This window comes from Gymnogyps californianus, chromosome 4 (assembly GCF_018139145.2).
Source record: "Gymnogyps californianus isolate 813 chromosome 4, ASM1813914v2, whole genome shotgun sequence".
Lineage (NCBI taxonomy): Eukaryota > Metazoa > Chordata > Aves > Accipitriformes > Cathartidae > Gymnogyps > Gymnogyps californianus.
The window spans coordinates 64,675,229-64,702,352 of NC_059474.1; the positions used below are offsets into that span (position 1 = coordinate 64,675,229).

The following is a 27,124-nucleotide window of genomic DNA, read 5'->3' on the forward strand; positions in this document are numbered from 1 at the left end:
AACGGTTCTGTTCTCATTGCAGGCGAGCCCAGTGTCTCTAACAATGTTTTCCCCCTCAGTGAACAAAAAAAAAGCTTTTGAAATATTACACACGATATATGGTGGAAGCACTACACACTTAAAAAGAGCAGCCTTTTCTGGGTCATCTTCAGAGCACACAGGCATTCCCATCTTAATTCGGCACCTCGCTTCCACCAGTCCCCACCGTTGAGTCTGAAACACGAAGCCGAGCGCAGCACCCCACTGTGCCATCTCCTCTGGCCTGGGGACGGTCTGCCCAGCTACAAGGCAGCATCAGCCAAGTCTTGCTTCCTGATCACAGCACAGTTTCTCCCAAACCCAGCTTTACCGTCAGCTGCTTTCCAGGCTGGAAGAAATGCCTGCCTGCTCACCATAAAAGCCAGTCAGTTGGGGTCTTCTACTGCCTGATTCCAAGTCCAGAAAAAACAGCTGCTCTTTCTCACCCTACCAAGTTACACCAGTTGGCAGCAAACAATGCAAGAAACACACAAAAGATGCAGTCTGGTGACTCGGGAACCAGTAACTCCTGAAGACTCTTTGTGCCTGGAGAAGTCCATTTCCTTCATCTCCTCCTCTGCAGAACAGGCTGAGGAGTGCCTGTCTTGGAGGGGCATCACGAGGACTGGCTGTTGAATGTTTTGAACAACATGAGTGTGACAGAGCCACTCAGAAAGAGTCACTGGTAGCACAAACTAAACAGCTTGTGCACTCTCATGCTGCCGCTGAGAAGGATCCACTCCTCCTCCAGCAGACAGTTATTTTTGTTTGGCTCTTAATGAGACAGCCACCCTCAGAGCCCTTTGGCAATATGATCATGATTGCACATGAAAACAAACTCATCAAAAAAGTGTAAATGAGGTCATCTTTAACCCATGAGACCACACCTGCCCCCCTCCCCCCCACCAGAGGACAGGCTACACCTGATCTGTCTGGTACTCGGAGGCTTCCGATAAGCTTTCGGAAAAGCTCAGAAAGTTTTCCTGGTACTCAGAGCAAACGATCTCAAATCTGTAGTGCCTGAACTCCACTGCAAAGGTGCCGAAGTAGCACAGGAAGCACATCACCAGGCCCCACTGGATCCTGGAAGCATGCATGTGAATGCCCTGTGCCATGAGGATGAAATCTGGAAGAGGAAAGTCAAGGAGAACTAGTGGGAGCAGAGACACCAACCAGGATGAGAAAAAGCCAACAGGGAAGACAATAAAGTCTTAACAATCAAATTCACCTGGATGACCGTCAACCCAGCCAGCCATCATCAGGAGAGCATGAATGTGGTGCCAGAGATGGAAGGGATTTCAGGTGTCCAATAATGCCCTATACGGACCAGGGCTTCCTGATCCTAATTCAGGCTGATAAACATTTACAGAGGGAAAGACATAGGCGCAGAGAAGTCAATGATTTGCTTGAACATCCAACTAGCCGGTGACAGAGCCAGCAAGTTGGGGATCTGGCTGTAGGCCCCTACTTGCTGGGAGCCTCCCAGTGGGAACTGGATCAGATCTCTGCACTGCAGGCAATAGGAACAGTTTCAGCCTACACTACACAATCTTTCATTCTCTTTAGATCACCTGCAAAATCATCCCTTTCTGTGAAATCTGGAAGCATCAGTCTACACAGTATGGCATGTTATATGGAAAGGAAAAAGAATGCTATCAGAGCCAGAAACTGTCCTCCAGGCTCATGGGCTTGGACCGCATATTGCCTAGCATGAGAGTCTCACTGCTGTGCCTCGGGTTGTGTTGGAGTACTCCATAAAAGCAATTCTCAGCTCCCCTGAAGCAGAGGACACCTTCCTGAGCTGGGGACCTGCCCTAGCCCAATGCACATCTCCTCTAAACCTACTGTCTCTCCTGTCTCTCAGGATTTCCTCTGCACTCCAAGAATGCAGGATCACACATCTTCACGGGTAAAACAAACAAGCAGCCTCTCCCATGCTATAACTGCCCATAGCAGATAATCGGAGACTTTTCATCTTGGGCTTAGTATAAGCAACCAAAGCTTCATTTCAGCAAATAACATTCTGTGTCTCGCTTTAAGGATCTTCTACTTTCCCTGTAGTGCAAGGGTTATGCACAAGCTGCATGGGATGGGGAGCCAGTCCCAAGCCTTTGCAAAGCCAGTGTGGGGTGGGAGGGGAATGGGACTCCTGCCTCAGCCTGTCCCCCTCCACAGAGGGCCCAAGACCTTCAGTGCCAAGCAGACGGCTGCGGAGGGCTGGGTTCAGAGCACCCAGCATGTCAGTACAGGAGCAGCTATGCCCTGGCTTACCCGGCTGCTCCTGCTCCCAGCCTGGCAGAAACCTCCAAAGACGGCAGTGCAGCAGGAGCCTGGCCCAGCTCCTTGCATGCAGCCCTACCCCAGACACACCCTGGGGGAGCTATGGGCTTGGGGCAAGGGGAGGAGGGGAGCACCACAAGAACTGGGCAAAATCCCACATTACGTACACCAAAGCGTGATGCTCAGCTACAAATTTTTCCAAGGAAGCTTAAGAAGCTGACAATGACAGTACATCGTCACACCAATCTGCTATTCCTCTGGACACTGGCTGAAATGTTCAAAACCAGCCAAGTGACTAAGGAATTGTTTTAAGAACAGGCTATTCCCCGAAGAGAGGGGTTAGCTTATTCCTCGCCATTTATTCCTGCCCTCTTGCTTATCACTTATTGCACTAATGTTGATGCAACTATGCAGTGAATGGATCCACCCTAAACAAACACCCAGGGCACACGACTGCTGGTGTGAACAGAAGGGCTGGAGTGGGGCTGCAGGCACAAGGTGGAGAGGAAGCCACATGTACATCCAGTCTGAGTGACCACAGACCCCACAGCCCAAATTCCATTTGTAAAGCACCTAGTCTTACCCAAAACCCACATGACCCAGCAGCTCTTGACTGTGATAACTGTCTTAAAAGGCAGAGCTGGATGCAGCACCCTGGAGCATTTCAACAAACACAGCAAAATTTTCTCATCTTCAGAAACCTGATTTCTTCCCTTGTTCCTTTGTCCTCCTGAGAATTTTTATCTCAATATCTTGCATAATCTTAAATGCTACTGTGTAGGCAAGCAGTGGTGCCATTAAATTGCACAGATACTTTTCAATATTGTAACCACTTTGGATATCACTGAGAAGTTTTAGAAACATTTATGAAGGAAGTGAGCCCATCTGTCAAGCAGTGCATCCTGGTAAAACACAAGTAGCAAAACAAGCCAATCATAGGATCATGCCATTCAGACAAGCTGAGTAGCATTCCTAAATGCTTTGAGATCCTAGGACGGATGTGAGAAGAGCCAACGTTTCCTGCTGCACAGTGTCAGACACGTATGATACCTGGCTTCCCAGGGAGCAGGACAAAAGGATACAGAGCACCACACAGAGGGTGATGCTGGCCGACAGGGCGACTCGTGGAATCCCAACTTTCCGTCCCTCGTTCTTCAGGTTGATCTTGAGGGTGAGGGCAGACTGGATCCAGCACGCCAAGGTCCCAAAGCCAAAGGTCAGCGACGTGCCCACATTGTGGATCTCCTCATCGTTGGAAAGCTAGGAACAAACAAAATGTTGATTGTTTGGATGCAACAGGAATTATCTGCTAGCTACCTTGGATTGCTACTGGGGTGGCATAGAGGAAAGTGGGAATCACTGGGGTGCGAGGCAGAGATGCTGTATCATTTCTTCTGGCAGAGGTGTAAGGTGTAACATAACGAAGATGAATTGACAGCTGTCACAGTCAAGCAGATCTTCTGCCCAAAGCCCAAGCACAGTGGAAAATGCAGTTGCTTGGGGACTGCCTCCACAGCTCCCTGACAAGACTCACCAATGCAGAGCTCAGAAATAAATCCTTCCCTGGCTCGACGTAATGGCCAGGGCAGGCAAGGACAACCCGCTGGGGTCTTGTACAGCTCCCTGCAATGGAAGCAAACTGTGCAATCTTCAGTGCCAGCTGCATGGAGCAGTGCTGCCTGCGCAGAGGGTAGCCAGAGCCCTGACACCTCTGTTGAGCTAGCACAAGCCAAAACACAGACACATGCTCCTGGTTTGGCAAGCTGCTCCCACCAAAAAGGTTGACTGCCTGTTCCCTCTCCTGCCCATCCTCGACCATTGGGGTCTGAGGCAATATGAAGCCAACCTCTCTGGAGTGCAAGTGCTTCTCTGTTCCTTGGGCTCCCATGTCTCACGGGGCTCAGTGACTGTGCAATACTGCAAGGCAAAAGGACAGCCAGGTTCAATGAGCAAGAATCTGCAAAGAGATCCCTTGAGGCTACAAATCCATTCAGAAAGCCCAGCATGGACAAGACTTAAGCCAAACAATTTCCCTTTTCTCTCTGCCTCTGAGGCTTTTCTAGAAAACAAACCAGCAGTCTGTAATTCCTCCCTGCAGCCTTGATTCCTGTTCGGTGATTTAACAAATTCCCATCAAACAAGATGCAGTCTACAAGATAACAGTCTAGTTACTGTGCCTCCACTGATCTCTCCCCTCTCATCCCTACGTTGAGTTTTTTTTTCAAGGGTAGGTCCAAATCATAGTACAGGCAAAAATGGGATTCAGCTGCCTTTCCCAAGGTAGCCTGCACTGCAAGGGACTCAGAGCCATAATGTCCCTCTAACACACCCAATCTGTAATTTTCCAGAAATATGACTTAATGCCACGTTCAGCTTAGCAGTCAGGCAGGGAAAAGCATGGACTAAGGTCTCATTACCACGTGCTTTCATGGTTTGGCAAAAGATCTGAGCAAGGATACAGGTAACTAACAAGGAGTGGATAATTAGTTGAGAATTTATGATTAGGCATGATTCAAAGTATCCACTTTTAAATAACAATCATTCGCTCTGAGGAGTGAAAAAAGGAAGGAGAAGTTGAAACTGCTTCCTAGTGCCTGCCCTGTACTAGAAATACTCTTCTCACACCTAGACAAGGCTGTTACAAAAGCCTCATAGTTCCTAGCTGGGAAGCTCTCATGAAAAAACAAGACTCCGAGTTTTTGGCTTGTGCTGTGGAGTTAGGAAGACCAGGTCCAAAACAGTCAAATTATTTCACATGTCATTTAAAAGAGAAAGAGAGAGAGAGAGAGAGAGAGAGATGACAACTGTAAAGGACACAAAGTTCCTGCAATTGCTCCACAACCCGAACAGGTACTCACCCTTTGCAAAACAAGTACCTTTTCTGTATTGGCAGGAAAAACAGCTCCCTGCCTGCAAAGCCAGGAAAGAAGCCAGCCTACACTGACCTTTCTCAGCTCCTGCCATTATTGGGGGTCATTACTTGCACCCCAGTGAGAGGCAGAGCATCAGAGACAGCAAAGGGATGGGGAAACCCAAGTGCCACTGACTCTAATGGCTTGATTTTCACTGCAGACCTAACAGACACGCTCGTGATCACAGTGGACACCCAACCCTACAGAGCAACATTGTGGCACTGACAGCTTGTTTGTTTGTTTGTTCATATAACGTTGCAGAACAGATCAAGAATCGGAGGGACCTCATCCAGGCACCTGTCACATTAGGAGAAGTCGTAGCACTCCTCTGCTGCGTCCCTCTCGTGGCCAGTCTGAGGACAAGCAGGAGGTAGATTTAAACAACGTATGTTTTAAACGAAGGACACTGACCTGTCTGCTAAATCTGTATGGGCAGCTGTGCATCTGTTCACACAGATGCGTACGTAAACTTCCAGCTCAATCCTTTTACTCAGGACCATCTGGGCCAACCCCCAGGGCTCAAGAGATTCAATAGGTTCCCTGCTCTGGCTCTCAGCAGGTCAAGTGTAAGCATGCAGGTGCAAATCCTGCTGGGAATACGTGAAAAATGATTGTGGCCCTTCATCTCAGCATGTCACTGGAGCCACGTAAGCGGCAGATAGAGGTTGCAGAGCAGGTACAAGGAGGGCTGGGGCACAGCTAGACACGTTATCTCCTGAGCTCACATCACAGGTGGTTCAAAGACCTAAGCAGATCTGCTAGAAAAGCAGGAACCTCACAGCACAGACACAGCGGTCCAAGCCTGGAGTGCAGTACCTGAAAGTTGCCGAGTAGGGTCATCCCAAAAGAGGCCAAGCATAACGCCACCAGGCCGCTGACATTCAGCCAAGGGTTTAGCACCTTTGGCTTCAGCTGAATGAAGCGCAGGACAGCCACAACAAGCGCTGAGAAGGAAACAGAATGCAAGGTGCGTCATTAGGTAGAACATTCTGCAGTAACCACCTGGCTGGGGGCTCACGGATCCCTCACCCAGAGGGGAGAGCTCACTGCAGGCTGGCTAGCTTAGTGCTTCTGCATGGCCCCCTCCCGCTCAGTCATGGACAAGACTAAGCACAGGAAGCATTTCTCTTGTAATCCAGTTACGCCAAGCTCCCATGCTTCCTTTCCTCGTGATGTTTGGTCTAGGAGCTGGGTTGCAAATTTTCTGGGGGAAAGAAGAGCACTTTCCTATTTGCCTGTGAAGCTCCCAGCACATACTCTCTCACATACACACCATGCATTCACATTGAGGCAGCTGGGCTTGCATCAAGTTTCACTCCACTCATGAACACTGAGCCCTCTTGGAGGAGGTATGTCAAACTCCACCTGTATTAGAAAATGTATGAACGGCACATATGTATTTCTGCAGGTTTTACTACAATGCCTACTGCCTCTTCTCCTCCTCTGGAACAAGTTGCTGGTGCCACGAATATAAGCCAAAATATTGCACTAATTTTCCACAAAGAAACTGGAAGAGCAGTCCTTTCAAGCTTACAATTAGCCTAAGCACTATGATATGATATATGATACACAATATATCATATGATATGACATTACCCCAAGAGATATTCACTTTGTATATTCTTGCCCTCCCTAGGGAGTGCTGCATGGAACAACACAGAAAGCCAGGCAATCAGTTGGCCTTCAGATGGGATTCAAACCAGACCACTAAAAAGCAATTCAGTTGAACAGGGAAATTTGCTGGTTGCTGCCAAACACCTTCTTATGCTTATGCTCAAACTGATAGCATGCAGGTCGTATTGTTGTAAATTGTCTGCATTAGCAAATTAGGTCTATATTTTCCACAAAACCCCTGATATAATACCAAAAACATGGTTTAGAAAAATAAGGGCACTGCAAGTGAAAAATATCCACTTTCATCCAAAACTGCAAAAGATGTTTGAATTTACTCTCACAATTTGCTCTAGTGAATCAATCCACTCCAAATCCTTGAAAACAAGAGAACTTTTTTCCCCCAAAAAAAGAGAATTTCTGGTTTTCATCCCCAGGTAATTGTTTGGGACAGCCACCCTGTGACTACTTGAACTCACATGCAGGAACTTTTTCATTTCTATTTCTACAGGACAGGGTCCTGAAATTATGTGATCTTTTCCTAAAACACTGATAGGAATGACAAAAGGGAATTAAAAGGTCACCTTCCAGCATTACATGCAAAACAATGGCATTTTCAATACTCAGTAATGTCTATGTTTCTAGTAGGTTTCTGTAGTTTTCCTCTCCTATAGCAAGGGCTTTGACACAACTAAGGTGGCCAGAGGTACAGGCTAAAAGCAGCTCTCAGAAGCACCCAATACAGCAGAGGAAAGCTTGGCTTTATCCAGAAAGCAGAGATAGAATAGAATAGAATATTTCATTTGGAAGGGACCTACAACAACCATCTAGTCCAACTGCCTGACCACTTCAGGGCTGACCAAAAGTTAAAGTATGTTATTAAGAGCATATTGTCCAAATACCTCCTAAACACTGACAAGCTTGGGGCATCAACCACCTCTCTAGGAAGCCTGTTCCAGTGTTTGACCACCCTCTTGGTAAAGAAATGCTTCCTAATGTCCAGTCTAAACCCTCCCTGGCGCAGCTTTGAACCATTCTCATGTGTCCTATCACTGGATATCAGGGAGAAGAGATCTGCACCTCCATCTCCACTTCCCCTCCTCAGGAAGCTGTAGAGAGCAATGAGGTTCACCCCTCAGCCTCCTTTTCTCCAAACTAGACAAACCCAAAGTCCTTAGCCACTCCTCATTGGACATATCTTCCAACCCTTTCACCAGCTTTGTTGCTGTCCTCTGGACATATCCAAGGACCTTAACATCCTTCTTAAATTGCGGGGCCCAGAACGGCACACACTACTCAAGGTGAGGCCACACCAATGCTGAACACAGCGGGATAATCACCTCTTTTGACCGGCTGGTTATACTGTGTTTGATGCACCCCAGGATGCGGTTTGTCCTCTTGGCTGCCAGGGCACGCTGCTGACTCATATTGAGCCTGCTGTCAACCGGCACCCCCAGATCCCTTTCTGCAGGGCTGCTCTCCAGCCACTCCTCTCCCAATTTATACTTGTGCCTGGCGGTACACCATCCCAGGTGCAGAATCCAGCACTTGGACTTGTTAAATTTCATGTCATTAATCACTGCCCAGTGCTCCAGTCTACCTAGATCCCTCTGCAAGGCCTCTCATCCCTCAAGAGAGTCAACAGCACCTCCCAGTTTGGTATCATCAGCAAACTTGCTAACGATGCATTCAACTCCTGCATCCAGATCATTGATAAATATATTGAACCGAACTGGCCCTAGGACTGAGACCTAAGGAACACCACTGGTGACCGGTCGCCGGCCAGATGTAGCCCCATTCACTACAACCCATTGAGCCCTGCCCTTCAGCCAGTTTTTCACCCAGCGCACCGTGAACCCGCTCATCCCATACTTGGACAACTTGTCCAGAAGGATGCTGGGAGGGACAGTATCAAAAGCCTTACTAAAATCCAGAAAAACTACATCCACCGCCTTCCCTTCATCCACTAGGTGGGCGACCTTATCATAGAAGGATATCAATTTAGTTAAACAGGACTTTCCCTTTGTGAACCCATGTTAACTGTGCCTGATGATTGCATTGTTCTTTAAACGCCTTTCAATAGCACCCAGTATGATCTTCTCCATAATTTTTCCAGGAACTGAGGTTAGACTAACAGGCCTGTAGTTCCCTGGGTCTTCCCTCACGCCCTTCTTGTAAATTGGAATAACATTGGCTAGCTTCCAGTCAGCAGGGAACTCCCCAGACTCCCAAGACCTTTGGCAGATGATCGAGAGGGGTCCTGCCATAACATCCGCTAGCTCCTTCAGTACTCTGGGATGAATCCCATCAGGCCCCAGGGACTTGTGAACATTCAGCTGATACAGCTGGTCCCTTACAATTACAGTGTCCACAAATGGAAAGTCACTGTTCCCGCCCTCGTGGTCCTCCGACTCAGGGGACCAGGCAGCCCAAGGTCTACTGGTATTACTAAACACTGAGGCAAAAAAAGCATTGAATGCCTCTGCTTTTTCTTCATCCCTATTAGTCAGATGACCATCTTCAGCAAGTATCAGTCCAATGTTTTCTTTAGACCTCTTGCTATTGACATACTTAAAAAAGCCCTTCCTGTCATCTGACACAACACTGGCCAGTTTCAACTCTAACTGAGCTTTGGCCTGTTGTGTCTTCTCCCTGAATATATGAACCACAGCTCTGTAATCTTCCTGCGAAGCCTGACCTCGCTTCCAGAGATCATACAATTTCTTTTTCCTCTTGAGGTCCACGAGGAGTTCCCTCGTGTTCAGCCAAGCTGGTCTTCTGCCCCACTTGCTTGACTTATGACACAGTGGGATTGCCTGCTCCTGTGCTTTTAAAAGGTGGTTCTTAAGAACTGAGCAGCATTCGTGGACTTCTACGCCCTCAAAAGCAGATTCCCAGGGTACTCAGCTAAGTAGCTCCCTGAATAGCTTAAAATTTGCTTTCTTCAAATCCAGGGTAGCAACTCTACTGTCCTTTTTTCTCATTACACCAAAAATTTTAAACTCAACCATTTCATGATCACTGTGGGCAAGACAGCCACCTACCATCACATCTCTCATGACACATTTGCAGTCTGGAGGTTCCCTGGTTATATTTCTTCTTGCAATGGGAAGAAGCAGCAACAAAAGCGTACAGTACAGCTTAGCTTCAAAAAGCTGCATGTCTTTTGTTTGCCTGTCATTCTTCACACCAGCTGCTCCCCTCACACTTGCACGACTGCTATCCTCACGTTCACCTAGATCACATGGTGAGTGAGCATCAAGCCAATTCCTGCCCTTTCATAAAGCCCTCGGACTCGCTGGAACTTGGTGCAGGTCCACAGAGGCTGCTTGAACAGAGTGGTCTGCAGAAATGGGGCCTTACGTGGAAGCAGCTGAAAAGGCAGGTGTGTATTCACTACCATCAAACGGCCACGTTAATATAAGTAGCAGCATGCTATGCACATGTTGTTTTAAGTGGTTTGGGGGTCAGAAGTTTAAATCATATCATCATAATCACATTGCACTGGGTGTCAGGCATATAAATAAAACATGTGCAAGACCCTGCCTTAGCACAAACTGGAGCCAGAATTATTTCTACTAATTGAGATCCTGGCTCAATATGCAAATCAAGATCTAAACTTGAAACAAAGCCATACACGGAAACAAAGTGTAAGGATGCCTAAATTGCCTAAACTCCACCCTGAAGTGATACTTGAAAATAAGGAAGTTCATGTCAAGGTTCATGATTAAACATATTTTACCAGGTTTTACATCCCAAGCCTCATTTTCATTATGTCAGATTAAGATTGTTAAAGTATCTTACTCGTGCACATACAGGCCTGGATTAATTTCAAATCTCAACTCAACTGAATTTCCCAGGTTTCTGAAAAGAAACATTGTGCCTTTCCCAGGCAGCAGGGGTGAAACCCACACTTAGAGAGAATAGCTCAGGGCAAAACTGAAAGCATAATAAATCACCCCATATAGGAAAAGATAAATGCAAGTACTACTAAAGAAAAGCAAATCAAGGTTAAAATAATGAATTACTTGCCATTTCAGTTTGGGGTAATTTCTTCAAAATACGTACAAGGTGAAGGTTTAAGAACCAAACACAGACATCTTTTTTCAAGTACTTTTCAGATATTTCTTCTCTTTGTGGTGTTTCCCTCTTACTTCCACTGCTGGAAAATGCCAGTAAACTTCCACAGATTTAGTAATGGAATTTAGGAAGGGTGGGGCACAGGGGACTTCAGCATGGATGATATTTTGCATAATCAGTTGCTGCATTTGCCAATATTGCCATGCAATTATCTCACATTCACAGCATATAACAAAACGCCACCAAACAATCAAAAACAGTCACACAGATTCAAGGCTAAGATGAGACAATTAAAAACATGAGAATAAATCAGAAACCAATAAAGTTCAAATGCATCCAGCTTCATTCTGTCCTTCTACAAATGAAGACAAAATAATAGTGTCTTAATCAGTAGTAATCGCACTTTAAATTATTTCACATCATCAGATTCAAGAGCAGTATGTATGGGATATTACTTATGTTTCAATGACTTCTTAAAACAAATTATGAGAGAGAAAGAAACATTCCCCTTGTGGTTCCTACCTAGAAATGCTGCCATGTTCATGACTTGGCTAAACACGCAGCTTGCAGGAGGTGCGTCACCTGCAATACTTGGAAAATATAAAGTGTATCATTGTAACTCCAGGATGGCAAAGACACATAAATAACAACCATTAATCAGAACAGTAACTGGAAGAAAATAATTCACTTACCTTATATAAGGTGGTCTTTTGGAACCAGGTTTCCTAAGAGACATAAATGCATAGGAACAAAGATTCAAGATTTTCTTTCCCATTAGCTTTCATTGTTTTATTATTTTAAAGAAACAAGTGATTGAACGTAAAGCCCACAACCAGCTCTTACCTATCTGGTACATTTAGTGGGAGAATTTTGTTATCTTCCACTGCTATAAAGTACCTGTCAAAAAAAAAAAAAAGAAAAAAAAAGAAAAATATTAAAACAGTGTAAAAACTCATCCTGGCTTCAATTCCAAATATCACTCAAACAACACATTAAGTGTCTCAAAGCCCAGTGGCACGATCTGCTGGAGGCAGCCTGTGTTTCTCTCTGCTCAAGCAGACAGTTTTGCTCACTTCCTGGCCTAATTATGTGCCTTCCTTTGTGTTGCATCTGTTTTGCATGGTCAGGTAGACAAACAGGGTCACTGAACTGAGCTGCCTTAAAAATAACCAACCAGGGGAATGTTCTAATTTTTAATCTGAACCATTTGATTCATCTGGTTTACCATGATCCCCCCTCCGCAAAAGCTGTTTTAATACAAACAGAGGGGATGGGACAAGAAGAACAACAAGCAGTAGGGGTCAGACAAATGGCTTAAGCTGCCCCTGCTGCTGAAAAACAACATCCACAGACCATGGCCAAAGCCATATCCTACAATATAACTGCTTCTCAGGCTCAGCATAGCTGCTGATTGCACATTTATCGCTCCCAAATTCATGCTGCAGTCGTCTGCCTGCATGCTTGGAGAGAGCCCAGCTCAGGGAAATGCATGTCTCGTGCATTTTGGTAAGAAGCGTTAGTGAGAAAGTGAGGTATCAGCATTAAGCCGCTGGCAGGTTGTCAGTGCAGTGCTGGCTGCTGCAGATTTTGAATTTGCACCCCAAAGCAGGGCCTAAGTGTTTCTCCAAGAACTCTGCTGAGTCATTCAAAGAAAACGTGATGAAAGGGAATTTAGGCATTTTTGTCTGTCTCTTCAGGCAGCTCCCAGTAACGTGCCAGGAAGAAGGCAAGGTCAGAAACTTGGCATGGGGAGCACAGAAACTCAGGGATAAAATTGTGAACCTCCAAGCCATGAACTGGCATGGACTGGCCCCTGCCCCTGTCATGTGCCTTCCCAGCCCCACAGTAACTCAAGGACAGAGCATTCCCAAAAGACTCTCCGTACTGAGACGCAGCCCACACCACAGCAGTACGTCCGACTGCCCCAGCCTAACTTGCTCTCTCAGATAACCAGCAGGAGATAACTTACACTATCCATAATCCAGCTGATGTAAACAGGGTAAACACAAGAGGTAAAAACATCCACACGCTGCATTTCTTCCCATCCATACCTGCTAGAAACAAAGTAAAAGTAAAAACAAAAGAAAGAGGGCAGAGGTACCCACCCACCTCGGCCCTTCTCTTTTGAAAGCAGGAAAGGCATCCACACAGCAGGTGCCAAAGCATCCCAAGATCAAGCTCCTAAATGACCAGGCAGCAGGTGCAGCAAACCTTTCATACTGTCATTACTGGCATAAGGGCTTAAGCTGCTGCACACAGGCAGCACCAGCCGCACTGTGCATAAAAACCAAGGCACAAAGAGCCTGGAGTTGTGGAGGGGGAGACTTTTCAGACACACCTACACCATTTGAGTAGTTTTCAAAGTATTTTTCTTAAGCATTTCGCACAAGGTGACACCGCGAGACCTGCAGCCCTAATTCCCTGCTGCTTCCCACAGGCACAAGCCAAGGCAGCCTCCTTCCCAGGATCATTACCAATTCCACACATGCTGCCTCAGCAAAGCCTGCAGCAGGAAGGGAGAAGGATGCACATGCTGTCTCCTCATCTCCACAAAGCACATGACCAGCTCCCATCCTGGCCACAGCAATAAGCTAAAAATAGCGTTCGGCCACACCCAGAGTGGAGCCAAGCTCGAGTGCTAGCACCCAGAGTACTGTCAGGACAAGGCGTTACAAAGAGGATTAACTCTTGACATGTAGGCACTGTGAAATCCTGCATGGGCCATAAGGATGCTGTGTACACCACCTCCTTAAGGAAGCATTTGTCCTCCAGGCAAGACCACGCTGGATGCCAAGGCTGTTCCTGTAATGTGCAATTCAGAAACGCTGCTATGTTGCTGTGCTGCGGACACAGAGTCCTATGTCTCCCTGTGAGTCTTTGACCACGGCTCAAATATTTCCTCATGCTCTGTCCTCCTCCATAAATGTTCCTCCAGGCACCGGCACAGCCGAGAGACACAGAGAGTGAACAACGCGAGGCTCGTGGCTCCAGTGCCTGCTTTACTTTCACCAGGGCAGCAGCACCTGCGCCCCTGCACTCTGCCTCCTCCTCCTGCCTATAGCCTGCTGCAGGGCAGGCATTTCCTGTGGTCACCGAGGTCCCCATGGGACAGCAAGGCACCCTGGGGTGCCAGGGCAGCTCGGACATGACAGCCTTTCACTAGAGCCTGCTTGTATTTGCAGCTCAGTTACCTCATCCAGGTCCTTAAAGCAATGACCCTTCCCTTTGCTCCAGAGAAGAAAGCGCCCACGTTGTCGTCCTACTCCTCTCAGCTCCCCCAGCCTTCCTACATCTGCAGCACAGGAGCCATGGTCTCTCTGGGCTGCTGCCCTGCTCTCTCCCTCCCCTCCTGTGAGGACCCACAGAAGAGAGTAAGCACCCTCACCTTGTCACAGCCAGCCCCTAGCTCACCACTCCCACAAGACAGCCCGGGGTTGTAAAGGCCAGACACTGCTCTGGGCCCCAGCTGCCGACTCCCACCCTGCCCCACAGCAGCAGAGACTGAAGGAGTTGAGGTGAGGCTCCCCAGACCCTGCAGAAGGCATGGCAGCCTCACGCTTCCCCTACAGGTCAGCTGTCCTGTCTTCCCTGCACATCACCTGGCAGGGGTACAAAACAACACCCTTGCAGTACCCCAAGCCACACCACACTTGCACAAAACCACGAGGCCATGATTTGGTACTGTCTGTACAGACAGCCTCGAGTGAGGCTGAACTGCAAACCTTAAAAGACAGAAAAGCAATCAGGTAAGGTCTCTTCCCTGACCTGGGAGCAGAGAGAACTGCAGACAGGGAGCATGAAACAATGCAAGTATTAAGTACATCAATTTAAAAGGCAGTCAGCTCCAGCGCATATACAGATCTTTAGCATGATGTAATAGATCAGAAGAAATTATCAATGAGGGTGGCCTAAATTTCCCCACCCATCTGTGCTGGTTTTGGCTGGGATAGAGTTAATTTTCTTCACAGTAGCTAGTATGGGGCTATGTTTTCAATTTGTGCTGAAAACAGTGTTGATAATACAGGCATGTTTTAGTTACGGCTGAGCAGTGCTTACACAGAGTCAAGGCCTCTTCTGCTTCTCACACCACTCCACCAGCGAGTAGGCTGGGGGTGCACAAAGAAGCTGGGAGGGGACACAGCTGAGACAGCTGACCCCAACTGACCAAAAGGATATTCCATACCATATGATGTCATGCCCAGCATATAAAGCTGGGGGAAGAAGAAGGAAGGGGGGGACATTCGGAGTGATGGCGTTTTGTCTTCCCAAGTAACCGTTACGCGTGATGGAGCCCTGCTTTCCTGGAGATGGCTGAACACCTGCCTGCCGATGGGAAGTGGTGAATGAATTCCTTCTTTTGCTTTGCTTGTGTGCACAGCTTTTGCTTTACCTATTAAACTGTCTTTATCTCAACCCACGAGTTTTCTCACTTTTACTCTTCCGATTGTCTCCCCCATCCCACCAGGGAGGAGTGAGCGAGCGGCTCTGTGGTGCTTAGTTGCCAGCTCAGGTTGAACCACGACACCATGTCATCCCTATTCCTCTCCTCCCGCACAGGAGACACAAAGCGTTTTACAACTGTGTTCCCTGCACAGCCCCTGCTGTAGCGGTTGCAACTATTCTGTGAAGCGCTGCCCTTGCCTTTTCCTCCCACAGGCCATCAACATGCAGCAGCATCCCTTAGCTGGTGTTGGCTGTTGCTCTGTGTCCTGGTTTCGGCTGGGACAGAGTACAGTGCTGTGTTTTGGATTTAGTGTGAGAATAATGTCGATAACACACTGATGGTTTAGCTGTTGCTAAGTAGCGCTTATCTTAAGTCAAGGACTTTTCAGTTTCCCATGCTCTGCCAGCAAGCAGGCGTGCAAGAAGCTGGGAGGGAGCGTAGCCAGGACAGCTGACCCAAACTAGCCAAATGGATATTCCATACCATGGAACGTCATGCCCAGTATATAAACAGGGGGGAGTTGGCCGGGAGGGGTGGATCATGGCTCTGGCATCGGTCAGCGGGTGGTGAGCAATTGCATTGTGCATCACTTGTCTTTTCTTGGGTGTTATTTTTGTTGTTGTTGTATTCCTTTTCATTACAATTATTATTCTTAGTTAGTAGTGTATTTTATTTTACTTTAGTTATTAAACTGTCCTTATCTCAACCCACGAGTTTCACTTTTTTTTCCCCCCCCCTCCTCCCCACCCCACTGGGAGGGGGGAGGGGGAAGTGGCTGCATGGTGCTTAGTTGCTGGCTGGGGTTAAACCACGACACTCTGGTACCGGGAGACCTGTACTGGCAATGTCAAGGACTGTTTCCAGGTGGCAGCTGCCTCACCTGTGGCAGAGCCGCATCCCTGCCAGACCCTGGCAGCACAGTGCCCAAGTGCTGGCACCCCGTGCAAGGGAGCCATAGCTGTAGCCGAGTTCCCTGCTCCTGTCTTGGCTGAACGGGAGCAGGCAGGTAATGTCACCTCCTGTTACAGCCCATGTTTCCTCTGCAAGGTAATTACTGCTAATGCAGTTGCTTGACTCTCCTCTTTTCTCTGGTGGTGGCTGGACTAAGCCAAGGTAAGACAATTCTTTCAGGTCAGGGGATGGTAGATCTTATTATTTACCCTACCCCTTTGGAAAGGTACAAAGAATTCATTTACACAATAAAAGAAAATACTAGCCATTACACTTGTCTTCATTGATGGGTTGCCACAGCTCCTCCACCTTCCAGCATGCCTCCCAGCCAAGAAATAGCAGCCTTCGCAAGCTATTTCAGCATTGTCTGTTGTGCAGAGAGGGAGGTGGCACAGGGCTTTTACCCCAGGCACAGCAGCAAGGCAGTGCACAGGGACGGGGACTCCATGCCAGGATGAGGTGGGGAAATGTGCAAATGCTGTCCAGATAACCATTACTCTGTGCTGAGCTCTACAATGGAGCAGGGGCAGGACTGGTGCCCAACCTCATCAAAGTCAGTGCGACACGGCTACAGATTCACTCCCTTGGAAAACAGACCTGTGTTTAATATTCACTGTGCCACACAGAGTCCCCTTCTATCAACCACTAACAGAAAATGACATCCAAAATCACTGCATATTAAATGAATGACTAGTGCAGAGCACAGCATCCCAATGGGAAGCCAGGTCCATAGTTCAGAGAAACACGTTCATTTCAGCCAGTTAAAAAGAAACACCTAGAGAACATACCCCCCATGCACCTCTCATCACGGCTGGCTGGATTCGCATTGAGGAGGAAGGACAGCACTCCCAGGGAGTACAACAATGACTTGCATGGTGCCAGGTCTTCACTAGAGCTCAGTGCAGCCAGGGCTGGACCTTTCAGAAAATAAGCACCCCAGATCAGGCCAGCCGGCCTCACAGGGTGCCAAGCTCTGTGCAAGCTTGCCTCTCACGGCAGGCAGCAAGAATTGACCGGGAAAGGACATTGCCGCTATGCACCCTCCTCTGACAGGCTCCACACTGAGGCATGGGTGCGAGACAGCATGAGCGAGTATTCTCTGGCACACCCTTGGAAGGACAGCATGGGGGCAATGGCTGGATGAGCGGCGTTGCTGGCCCCTGCCAGCCCACACAGGAGGAGCGAGCTGCCTGTGTCTGACAGATGAAATACCAAAAGTAAGAAAGAAGGGTCCCTTTCCCCCATGTCCCCAAATGGCAACACCTTTTAATGCTGTCCATTGGCACATCCCACACATGCTTGAAGATGTTTCAACATCCCCATCTAGGCAGAGGATGGTTTAAAACCAGGACTCAGCTGCTGCACATTTCTCTTTTACTCCCTGCTGTGTTATTTGGGTGCCAGGAACAGAATTACATGTAACCTCACTTCCTTCCAAAGACGAAACCCCAAGCATGTGCCAAACCTGCCTAGCTTTACATTAGTGTTCAGTGGATATCATTCTCAGCAGTTGCCTTTGGGTTAACCTGTCCTCTTCAGGGATGGCCCCAATGTTTGTGTCTTCAAGCCAGGAGACCTCCATGCACACTAAGACCAGCAACTCTAACAGCAGCCAGGAACAAGAGAACGAGGAACCCAAATGACAGCCTCCCCCTGCAGCACCACAGCGGTTTAGCGAAAATAAAATGCCGAGAGCAATAGGAAAAATAACCTAAATTCTCCGTGGGAAATGTAGAAACAATTTCTTTGACAGCTAATTGCTCCACAGGGATGACATAAAGCCAACCTTCCTCTCCACAGCTCTGCTCTGCATTGCTGCCGTGACCAGTGATGCCAAATCTGAGCAGTCAGCTCCAGTTGGCGACAACAGCCATCTCTGCCAGCCCATGTTTTCCCAAATAAACACACTGCGTCCAGGAGGCAGTTGGTAATTGCACACACCCGTTTGTTTTCCATTTTTAAGGCTTGCACAAGAAGGCCTTCAGCGACAGAAAGCCCTCGTGGTGCAATGGATTCACAAGGCTAATAAAAACGTGTTTTAAGGTTCACAGCTGACCCCAGCTGGAGTCAGCCCACCTTCCCAAAAGCACACGCTGTGGTTTTCCAGTCCCTCTTTACTCACGGTCTCACATCAGCATTGCAAAAACCCCATCGAGGTGTGCTCCTGCTGCCAGCTATCATGGGTCAGGGTGCAAAACTGCAAAGGGTTTCACATTAGCACTGCCACAGGGTGTGTCTTCAGAATTCTCTCAATGCAGCTTACTCCCTTATCTCCATTTCCATTTTTATGTCTAAATCTGCTCAGACTATACGCTGTTTGCTCTGCTTTTATTACCGTTGCCCCACTACACCCCCTCAACCAATTAAGCTCCCATTCCCCTAATGTACACACTTCAATTACAGCAGGCAGCTCACCAAACATATATTGCTGCTTGCTCAAGGTTCATTTAATGTGGGCATCTTAATTTAATCTGCAAGCAAAGCTACAGGCTCTTCCCAAAGTTGCTTTTGCCAGAGAACATGAATGTAAGGAAGGACAAAATTGCCATGTTAACAGAGTTGTATGTCTTTTTTAAGACTAGAGCATGCAGATGCATTTCAAGGGCCCATATACAAGCTGCATAATAAGCCAGAGCAACGCTCCTGCATTTCACAGCACTAGGCCATTGAGTCATTTCAGAGAATAGGTGCAGAGCCAGAAGCACTGGGAGAAGGAGGACGCTGTTCAAAACACACGGCAAGTCATAAAGAATTGCTGCCAGTCAGCAACAATCAAAGGGGAACAAACACAGTTTGTCTTTTGGGGGAGCCCACTATAGCTCTCTCTTGCTTTTAAAAGCAAAAATAACCACAGTCACTTGATACCTAATCACTGTAACTGAGTGGATACAAACCAGCACATTACATAACCTACCACCCACAAGTCACAAATGCCAACATAACAAAGCAGAGTGTTTTCAGGTTTATCTCAAGGTTCCCAGCCTGAGCGCACAATAAGAGAGCTAAGGCATGCCAGAGACTTGTAAATACATGACAAAATAGTGCAGTAACAGGAAAAGAAGCGATACCCTCTGTCAGCAGGGTATGATGCTCTGCTTGCTCCGAGTACCCACCTACCATCTCAAGGGTGTGCAGAAATGCCATTTTCATTTATTTATATGAGAGGAATGGGAAAAGGTAAAGACATCTCCAAGTTGCGCATGGGGGAAGCAGGAGATGCTTCAGTAATCCTGCAACGATGTTGAGAGGCAATGCTTTCACCCACAGAAACATTCGTACATATTTCTTGTCTCATTTCACACACTGTAAATGCATTCAGCATGCTAACGAAATGCTCTGGCCAACACAAACCTAACAGAGATGGGCAAAGTGCACCAAAGGAATGAAACCTTCTAGTCACCAAAAAACAGGAGCAGAAAAGGCTGTATTAGCATCCGCTTGCCCACACCAACCCTCCAAGTTTCCCCGGGAAGCTGTCTCCTGGGGTTGTGTAAAATTAATTTGTTATCAAGTCTGTAAATATATATATATATATATTCAGCCTTTCCTGAGTGCTTTGGTAAGAAGACCATGCGACCGACAGCGTGTCCTACCCAGAGATACTCCTGCAGCACCACTGGGTCCCGAGGCCAGCGTCACCCCTCTGCACCCTACTGTCCTTCAAAGAGTGCCCTTGGTATGCTGCTTCCTGCTGCCGCACAACCTTCACCCTCAATCACACATGAGTACTTACAGGCCATTTAGGAACCAGTGTTAAGCTGCTGTGTTACAGCCAGAGACGTCGACTGTAAACTCTTCTGGGCTGAGTCTGCCTTTCTCGCATTCGGCGTTGTACAAACCAGGCACGTCCTGCTTCAAGACCAGGCTCCTGGACGTTACAAAAGAAAAATTAATATAATTTGCCACCTTAGGACCAAAGGGGTGTTTTGCAGGCTTTCACAGCGCTGTGCTCCGACCCGTGCACCTACATTGGCCTGCACTGACTTCCATGAGGTCCCACTCGTACCATGAGCAGGGCTTGGGCAGTTGTGGCCCTCAGCCTGCAATAGGCAAAAGAGGCAGAAGCTGGGTAAGGCAGAAGGTACGCATCCAGTTCAGACAGAAAGAGCTGGGCCAGCAGGCGGTGAAACCAGCCAGGAGCAGCCAGGGCTTAGAGCAAGACTCACAGCGAGCTGAGGAGCACTGCATTTTGCAGGTGCTGTGTGTTTGTTTGCCCCAAGAACCCCATTCTGCTTGGGAGCACCCACTGCAAGATTCAGCCCACCCGGCTCCTCGTGACTTCAGGAGCTGCATGAGCCAGGCGGCAACCAGCCCCCAGCGAGCCCTTGCAGTGCGACTGTGTTGGACTGCCCATGTCCCAGGGCAGACGCCTTACCACCTCTCCAAGAGCAGAGATGCTCAAGACTGGGGCCACTTTAGCTAGGCTTTGCTGAGATGCAAGGGAAGCCTCTAGCAGAGAATCTCAACACAGACCCAGCCCCACAGTCCCACACCATCGCCACAAGGGCATATTTTCCCCTTGCACAATTAGCCAACCCTTTGGTCTGGGATGCTTGTGAGAATGGCACTTACCCCAAAGTCCCAGCCAAACCCCAAAGTGAAGAGTTGCTGGAACATAACGAGGGCTATTTATCTCCTTATAAAATAAAAGACAGCAAAGCTCTCCCTGCTTCAGCTATGCTGTGAGGAAAGAGTCTCTGAAACCATCTCTTTGCTCTGCAAGTAATACACAAATGCAGGCTGATGTTGTGGCAAAGCCCAGAAAGTCTGAGGCACCGTGCAGACAGGCTGTCCAGTGATCATCCTCCACCTTAACCACCTCAATCTAATGACCACTGCCTGAACCAGCAACAAGCAGAATGAGTGTTTCCCCTCCTATAAGGTACAGTGATCTTGACGTTGTATTAATAGATAGACAGAGGTCTGCAGAGGTGTTTTATTTGCTCCTCAGTTCCAAAACCACAAATGCCTTCAAGCATTTCCAATGTGCATGAGCAAGCAAAGCCAAGACACACATTACAATGGAAGCCTGCCCAAAAGGTTTGTCCCATTATCGGGAAAACAACGTAAGTGTTCGGAGTGCCAAGGACACGCAACAGGGAGGCAGAGCCTGGCAAAGAAAGAGACACATATGTCATGTCGACTTACAGATAGCTTAAAAGGTAAGGAAAGACAGACTAAGCCGAGAAGAGCAGACTTCGCAGAGCAGTTATTCCTGGTTATATTGTCTCCTTCTCCTGTAGTTTATGGATGAGAGAGTGCATGCCCTGGAAGGCCAGAACAGTTCCAGGTTTCCCTCCCTTTGCTACCCTGCCACTGTTTTTTTCCCCAGCAAACACAAAACATATACTCAAGCTACAGAGCTTCCCATGCAGTGTAAGCAGGGCTTTTCCCACCTGTTCACCTCGTCTTTCACCTCTGTTGTCCCTTCTACCCCTCTTTTATCCACTGTTTGGAAGCACAAGCTCCTTTCTTCACTGCACTTTGCAGCTCTACACTTTTGAAGAGATGTGCACTATCCCCAAAGCAGCATTTCTTTTGGTTACACTAGTGGGCACCACCAGCAGAAGAGTAAATACCAAGTAGTCTGCACTTGTCAGCCATGGGGAAAACACCCAAGGCCTGTCAGCTTTTAGGGAGTGTGGCATATGTCCTGGTTTCGGCTGGGACAGAGTCAACTCTCTTCTTAGTAGCTGGTACAGTGCTGTGTTTTGGATTTAGTGTGAGAATGATGTTGATAACACTCTGATGTTTTAGTTGTTGCTAAGTAGCGCTTATCTTAAGCCAAGGACTTTTCAGTTTCCCATGCTCTGCCAGCAAGCAGGTGTGCAAGAAGCTGGGAGGGAGCATAGCCGCGGCAGCTGACCTGAACTAGCCAAAGGGATATTCCATACCATGGAACGTCATGCCCAGTATATAAACAGGGGGGAGTTGGCCGGGAGGCACGGATCACGGCTCTGGCATCGGTCAGCAGGTGGTGAGCAATTGCATTGTGCATAGCTAGGTTTTTTTTTTTCCTTCCCCCCCTCCTTTTTTGTTATATTCCTTTTCATTACTATTATTATTACTATTTTTCATTATTACTATTGTTAGTATTATATTTTACTTTAGTTATTAAACTCTTCTTATCTCAACCCACAAGTTTTACTTTTTTTCCCCTTCCTCCTCCTTACCCCACAGGGAGGGGGGAGGGGGAAGCGGCTGCATGGTGCTTAGTTGCTGACTGGGATTAAACCACGACAGCATAGCACACTGAGCTTTCTCAGGACAGTTTTCCCTCCCCAGCCTCTTCAGCCTGAGGACTCATGCCTCCTCCACTACTCACATGGCAAACTGAGGTCCTCTTCCCCTTGCATTAACCACCAAAGCCCCAGAGAAGCAGCAATGAGATGATGGGCCAGAGGGTGAGCTACAAGGAATGAACATGCAGTACCCATGACTTGGCTTTTGTCATTACTCAAGGTAGCCCTCTCTCACATAGAGATTGTCAAGGGTACAAACTACCACGTCAGTCTTTTGGCTCTGTTTAGACCTTTGGAAATCATTTGCTCCGAGACAAGTACAAGGTAAGCAATCATACATAGGCATTTCTGTGGTGTTCATCATGGCCTTGCCAGCATTCCTTATTTGTAGGAATTAGTTATGTTTATTTACCAGTCTGCCAGGCTGCTGCAACCATAAATTGCTGTTTGCAGGGTGCCCAGGTGAGCTACCGGAGGAAGGTGCCATACAGCTTTTCATTTCACGCAAACCTGTTGCAAACACAATGGACAGAGGGGACCAGGGAACAGCCTCCACCTGTTAAACAGGGGCCAAGCCTGCAAGCCTGCTGTGACCAGCCTCTTCATCACATCCAGAGCGCTTAAAACTTCTGCTGTCTTTTGAAGTATTTTCAGAGACAGACTTCCCTGTAGCGCAAGAGACCACATTGAATCACCTCTAAGAGCACTCAGCTGGGTTAAGACCACACTGGGAAGGCTCTCCCTGACAAAGCTGTGGCCATCTCCAGTGGCTTGGCCAGGCAAAGTCCACTCCTGCAGTCCTGTGGTGCCAAAACTGACAGGCCACTGGCTCTTCTGGGTCAGGCAGCCACCATGACTAATCCCAGCGGTTCCTCACGGGGAGCAGGAAATAAGACAGGGAGGGCAGAAGTTCTCTCCTCAACTACCTGGATCTGCTCCAGCTCAGGAAATCGAGAGGACGACACCGGGCACTCCGCCCACCATTGCAGCAGACCAGCCTTTTCCTCCCTTTCCGCTGCTCCCCGCAGGAGAGGCAGCCCAGACCTCTCCTAATGGCACCAGGGAGCACCTCGGCTTCCCCTCTCACCAGACTTGCCGAACGTGCCGCCTGTTCCACAGGGGAGCACAGCTCAGCAGCTCCTGGGTGCTGGGGAGGAGGCCTCTGCTTTTCTGTGCGATCGGCAGGGTGGAGAGCAGGCTTCCCTCCTGTCTTGCACACGGGACCAGCCCTCCCCGAGGGAGCCAGGTCTGCATGCCTGCCAAAGGCAAACCCTTCTCGACTGAGCAAACAGCACTCTTACAGAGAGACTGCTACTCTAGTAGGCACCTCTCCCTTGCAGGCACGACCAACCAGAGGCAACCTCAGCATTAAAAATTTACATTAAACCCCATGCAAGGTAATCTATAGCTGTTTTAACAGTTCCTTTCATGGCTTTTGAAGCTTCATCAGTCGTCTTTTCCTCTCCTCCCTCCTCCCATTCACTCCACCCTTCTCTCTCCATCTATGCCCAATGTGCTTTGCTTCCCTTTCACCCCTTTCATCCCGCCTTCATCCCTGCACCTCAGGTGACCGCTTCTGCAACCTGCGGGGACCCAAGGCAAGGGGAGCCAAGCACCTAGAGACCTTTGCAAGTCCTCTTGAGACAGCAAAAAAATATCATTATTCCCGTTTCAGACAACAGGGCCAGTGAGTTGCTCGCTGAGAGGTCACAGGGGAAATAGGTGGCACAGAGAAGCATGCATTCAGTGTCCTGGTCCAAGCCCTCACAGCCTCCTCACCTGCCAGGCATCCCCCCTCACGGTTTATTCCTCCCAATATACTGCTTAGGATCATCTCTCTTGTTCCCACAGACCTTTCTCTGCTTCTTCGCTCCCACTTATCCTGCAATCAGAGCTCATTGTTTCAGCTTGGACCACAGGATCGGGACTTTAAACTGTCTCTGTTGGGTCAATCTTGCAATCTCAGGCTGAGAGAGATTGCCAGCCAGAAATGGCTGGCGGAGGAGAGGAAACTGTGGACATGACAGTTCTTCCAAGAAAACACAACTGAAAATGTTGGTGTTCATACAAGCACACATCCCTGCTCTGCATCTGAAAAGCAAACACTGCAGCACAAAGAATCTTAAAAGGGGAAATGAAACAACTGCACTGACTTCCACCACCCAGGCTCAGCAAATGCTGTCAGCTGGGCACAAAGAATAACACAAGAATACAATCTGACTTTTAACAGTACAACAGTGAAAACAGGAGTCAGGTGTTTGTCAAGCAAATATGAGTCCCCATTCTTTACCGTGTTACCCAAAGGCAGAAAGTCAGCAAGAATCAACTCCCCTTCTTTCAGGCAGTTTTATCTATTTGAGCAAGACACAACAGGCAGTCAGTGTGTTGGGATATACCTTTCATACACTTCCCTCCTCCATATTGAGTTGCTATTCATAATTAACCATACATGTGTACGTTGCTATGGCGTAAGGACTGCGTGAATGTTGATCAGACAGTCCTTAAGGTCACTTTCCCAACAAGCTTTGTTTAAAAAGAAAAAAAAAAAGCAGAAGCGAAGATTAGCTCAGAATTTCTCTAACCTTTATAGCCCGAGGACTCTGAATCAAAGGTCTGGCACAAGCATGCTATTGTAAGAAAAAGCTAAGACTGAGAACCCAAGCGACCCCATCATCACGCAGCATCAGCTTGTCTCTTTCTATCACTCAGAGGCAGGATCTCGCCTTTACTTTCCTGAGGGACCACAGCAGAGCCCAATAGCCTTTCTCAAAACCTCTTCCCCTCCTGGGAATTTAACGAGACACAGCCTGCATATCAGGCATCCTGATAGGATCTGGGGAAGGCTGGACCTGTCCCACCCTACAGCCTCAACCCAGGTGAGTTTCTCCACAGACCCCTGTGCAAAGAGGTCCTGGCAGCAATCTGCCAGATGGCCTTGCCAAGCTCTATCATCATCACATCCCTCAACCCCGAAAGGATGCCACAGAGGGCATGGGCAAGACGGATGCCGAAATCATGACCTAGGAGATCTCTTCCATAGCTGGGTCCTTCAGGCCCTGGGTCAAGCGGCTCTAGTCGTCTTACCTACCCTGTGTCTACCTGTCGTAAATCAGCAAGCTCCAGGACAGACAGAGCTGGGATTTCAGCTCCTCCCGAGCGCTGCAGCACCTGCGGTGCCCCACGCCGGGCCAGCCCCTGCTGCCAGCCCCTCGGGGAGGGCAGCGCCCGCCATCCGCAGCCCCTCGGCACGCCGTGGCAGGCAGCTCGCCCGCTCCCCACGGCGGGGGTCGCCCGCCGGCGGGGCTCCCCGACCACCTCCCGCCGGCGGCACCCAGACCGCGACCGGGGAGGGGGACGACTGGGCAGGGGGAATGACGATTCGCGGGGCGGGGCGACAGGGTGGCGACAGCGCGACAGGAGGGGGCGCAGGGGGGGTCTCGCGCTCCCAACAGTAGTTCCCAGCCGCTCTGGGGGCGGCTCCTACCTGCGGACGGCTCCGGTAGTCGCTCTGGCCCCGGCGGCGGCGGCGAGCGGAGGCCAGGCTGGGCCGAGGGGGCCGGGCTGGGGCCGGGGAGGTGGCCCGGCATCGGCATCGCCCCCGCCCCGCCCCGGACGGGCGGGGACTGTAGCCACCGCCACGGCGGCTCGGGGCGGCCGTTGGCGGGGCCGGGGCTCCGCGGAGCCGGTTGGCCCTAAAGCCGCCGCACCCTGACCGCCGGTTTTGGGGTGGTGGGGCGCGACCACAGCCCCTCCTGGAACCTCAGAGCACCCGTCGAGTATGGCTGGTCCTTGGCGGCCCAATCTCAGCCAAAAACAAGCCCCGTGCTCAGCCCCAGCACCGTGCATGGACCCTCTGGCTGCACACTGTCCTTGGCATAGGCGTGAGATGGGCTGTAAATAGGCTGTAAATTGCTTCCTTCTATGTCCCCGTCCCTGCCCTCCCTCCCCAGTCCCAGCAGCACCTACCCAGTGTGTGGCTCTGGGGATGCCTTCTGCTCCAAAGTCCAAGGCACTGAAGAGGGCTCACCACCCAAAACTGGTGGCAACATCTTTGCGGTCCTCCTGGGAAGTGGTGCCTATTTGCTAAGTATTTTGGAAGACCAGAAAGAAGCAGCCACCCAGTAGCAAGAGACCTCAGGAACAGCCTGGGCCTGGCTGTCCTCTTCCACCCCCTTTCCCTTTCCTACTGGATGGTGGGCTTTGCAGTCTCCATAAAGCATCTCTGTGGTTGGAATTTTGAGAGGAAACATTCCCAGCAAAACAGCTCGGCGTTAACCATTTGGGAACGTTTCCTGGGGTGGAGGGATCCCTTTGCTGTCTGACCTTCATGGAATTAAGTCAACGTGAACACTACCACTTTTTTCTCATCTCTCTCCCCCCTCTCTCTGCCAGGATGCAGAATGACTGATGTTATTTATTGACTGTCCTGTTTCTTCTCCTAAAACCCAAATAAGGTGGCACTTATTCAAAATTTTGCCCTGGTGCTATCACTTATGAACCAACACAAGACAGCCAGCTGCCTAAATCCACGCCAGCCCCCAGAAGTGAGCTGAGTTATACATTAGCAGTTTATCAGTATTTTATAT

At 48.9% G+C, this 27,124-nt stretch overlaps 1 protein-coding gene across 3 annotated transcripts; it reads right to left on the bottom strand.

Annotated features, from left to right (window-relative positions):
- Nucleotides 1-899: 899 nt before the first annotated feature.
- On the bottom strand, nucleotides 900-26,038 carry TMEM150C (transmembrane protein 150C). Of its 3 annotated transcripts, none has more exons than XM_050895366.1 (9): nucleotides 26,023-26,038; nucleotides 20,030-20,164; nucleotides 12,871-12,955; nucleotides 11,745-11,798; nucleotides 11,594-11,626; nucleotides 11,424-11,491; nucleotides 6,027-6,154; nucleotides 3,381-3,558; nucleotides 900-1,144 (listed from the first exon to the last, which is right to left on the bottom strand). In XM_050895366.1, the coding sequence occupies exons 2-9, from the start codon at nucleotides 20,034-20,036 to the stop codon at nucleotides 936-938; spliced, it is 762 nt and encodes a 253-aa protein (XP_050751323.1). In that variant the 5' UTR covers nucleotides 20,037-20,164; nucleotides 26,023-26,038; the 3' UTR covers nucleotides 900-935. The 3 variants fall into 3 exon arrangements, with proteins under 3 accessions (XP_050751323.1, XP_050751324.1, XP_050751322.1); XM_050895367.1 differs by lacking the exon at nucleotides 26,023-26,038 and adding an exon at nucleotides 25,627-25,672 and having other exon boundaries at nucleotides 12,871-12,952; XM_050895365.1 differs by lacking the exon at nucleotides 26,023-26,038 and adding an exon at nucleotides 25,627-25,672.
- Nucleotides 26,039-27,124: the final 1,086 nt, after the last annotated feature.

Bases quoted from the DNA above. Each gene is read 5' to 3' on its own strand.
- TMEM150C (XM_050895366.1), bottom strand. The intron at 11,799-12,870 runs GTAAGTTATCTC...TTTTTTTGACAG, and splicing joins TCAGCTGGATTATGGATAGT to GTACTTTATAGCAGTGGAAG. The intron at 6,155-11,423 runs GTAGGAACCACA...TTTCCTTCTCAG, and splicing joins GAACATGGCAGCATTTCTAG to CGCTTGTTGTGGCTGTCCTG.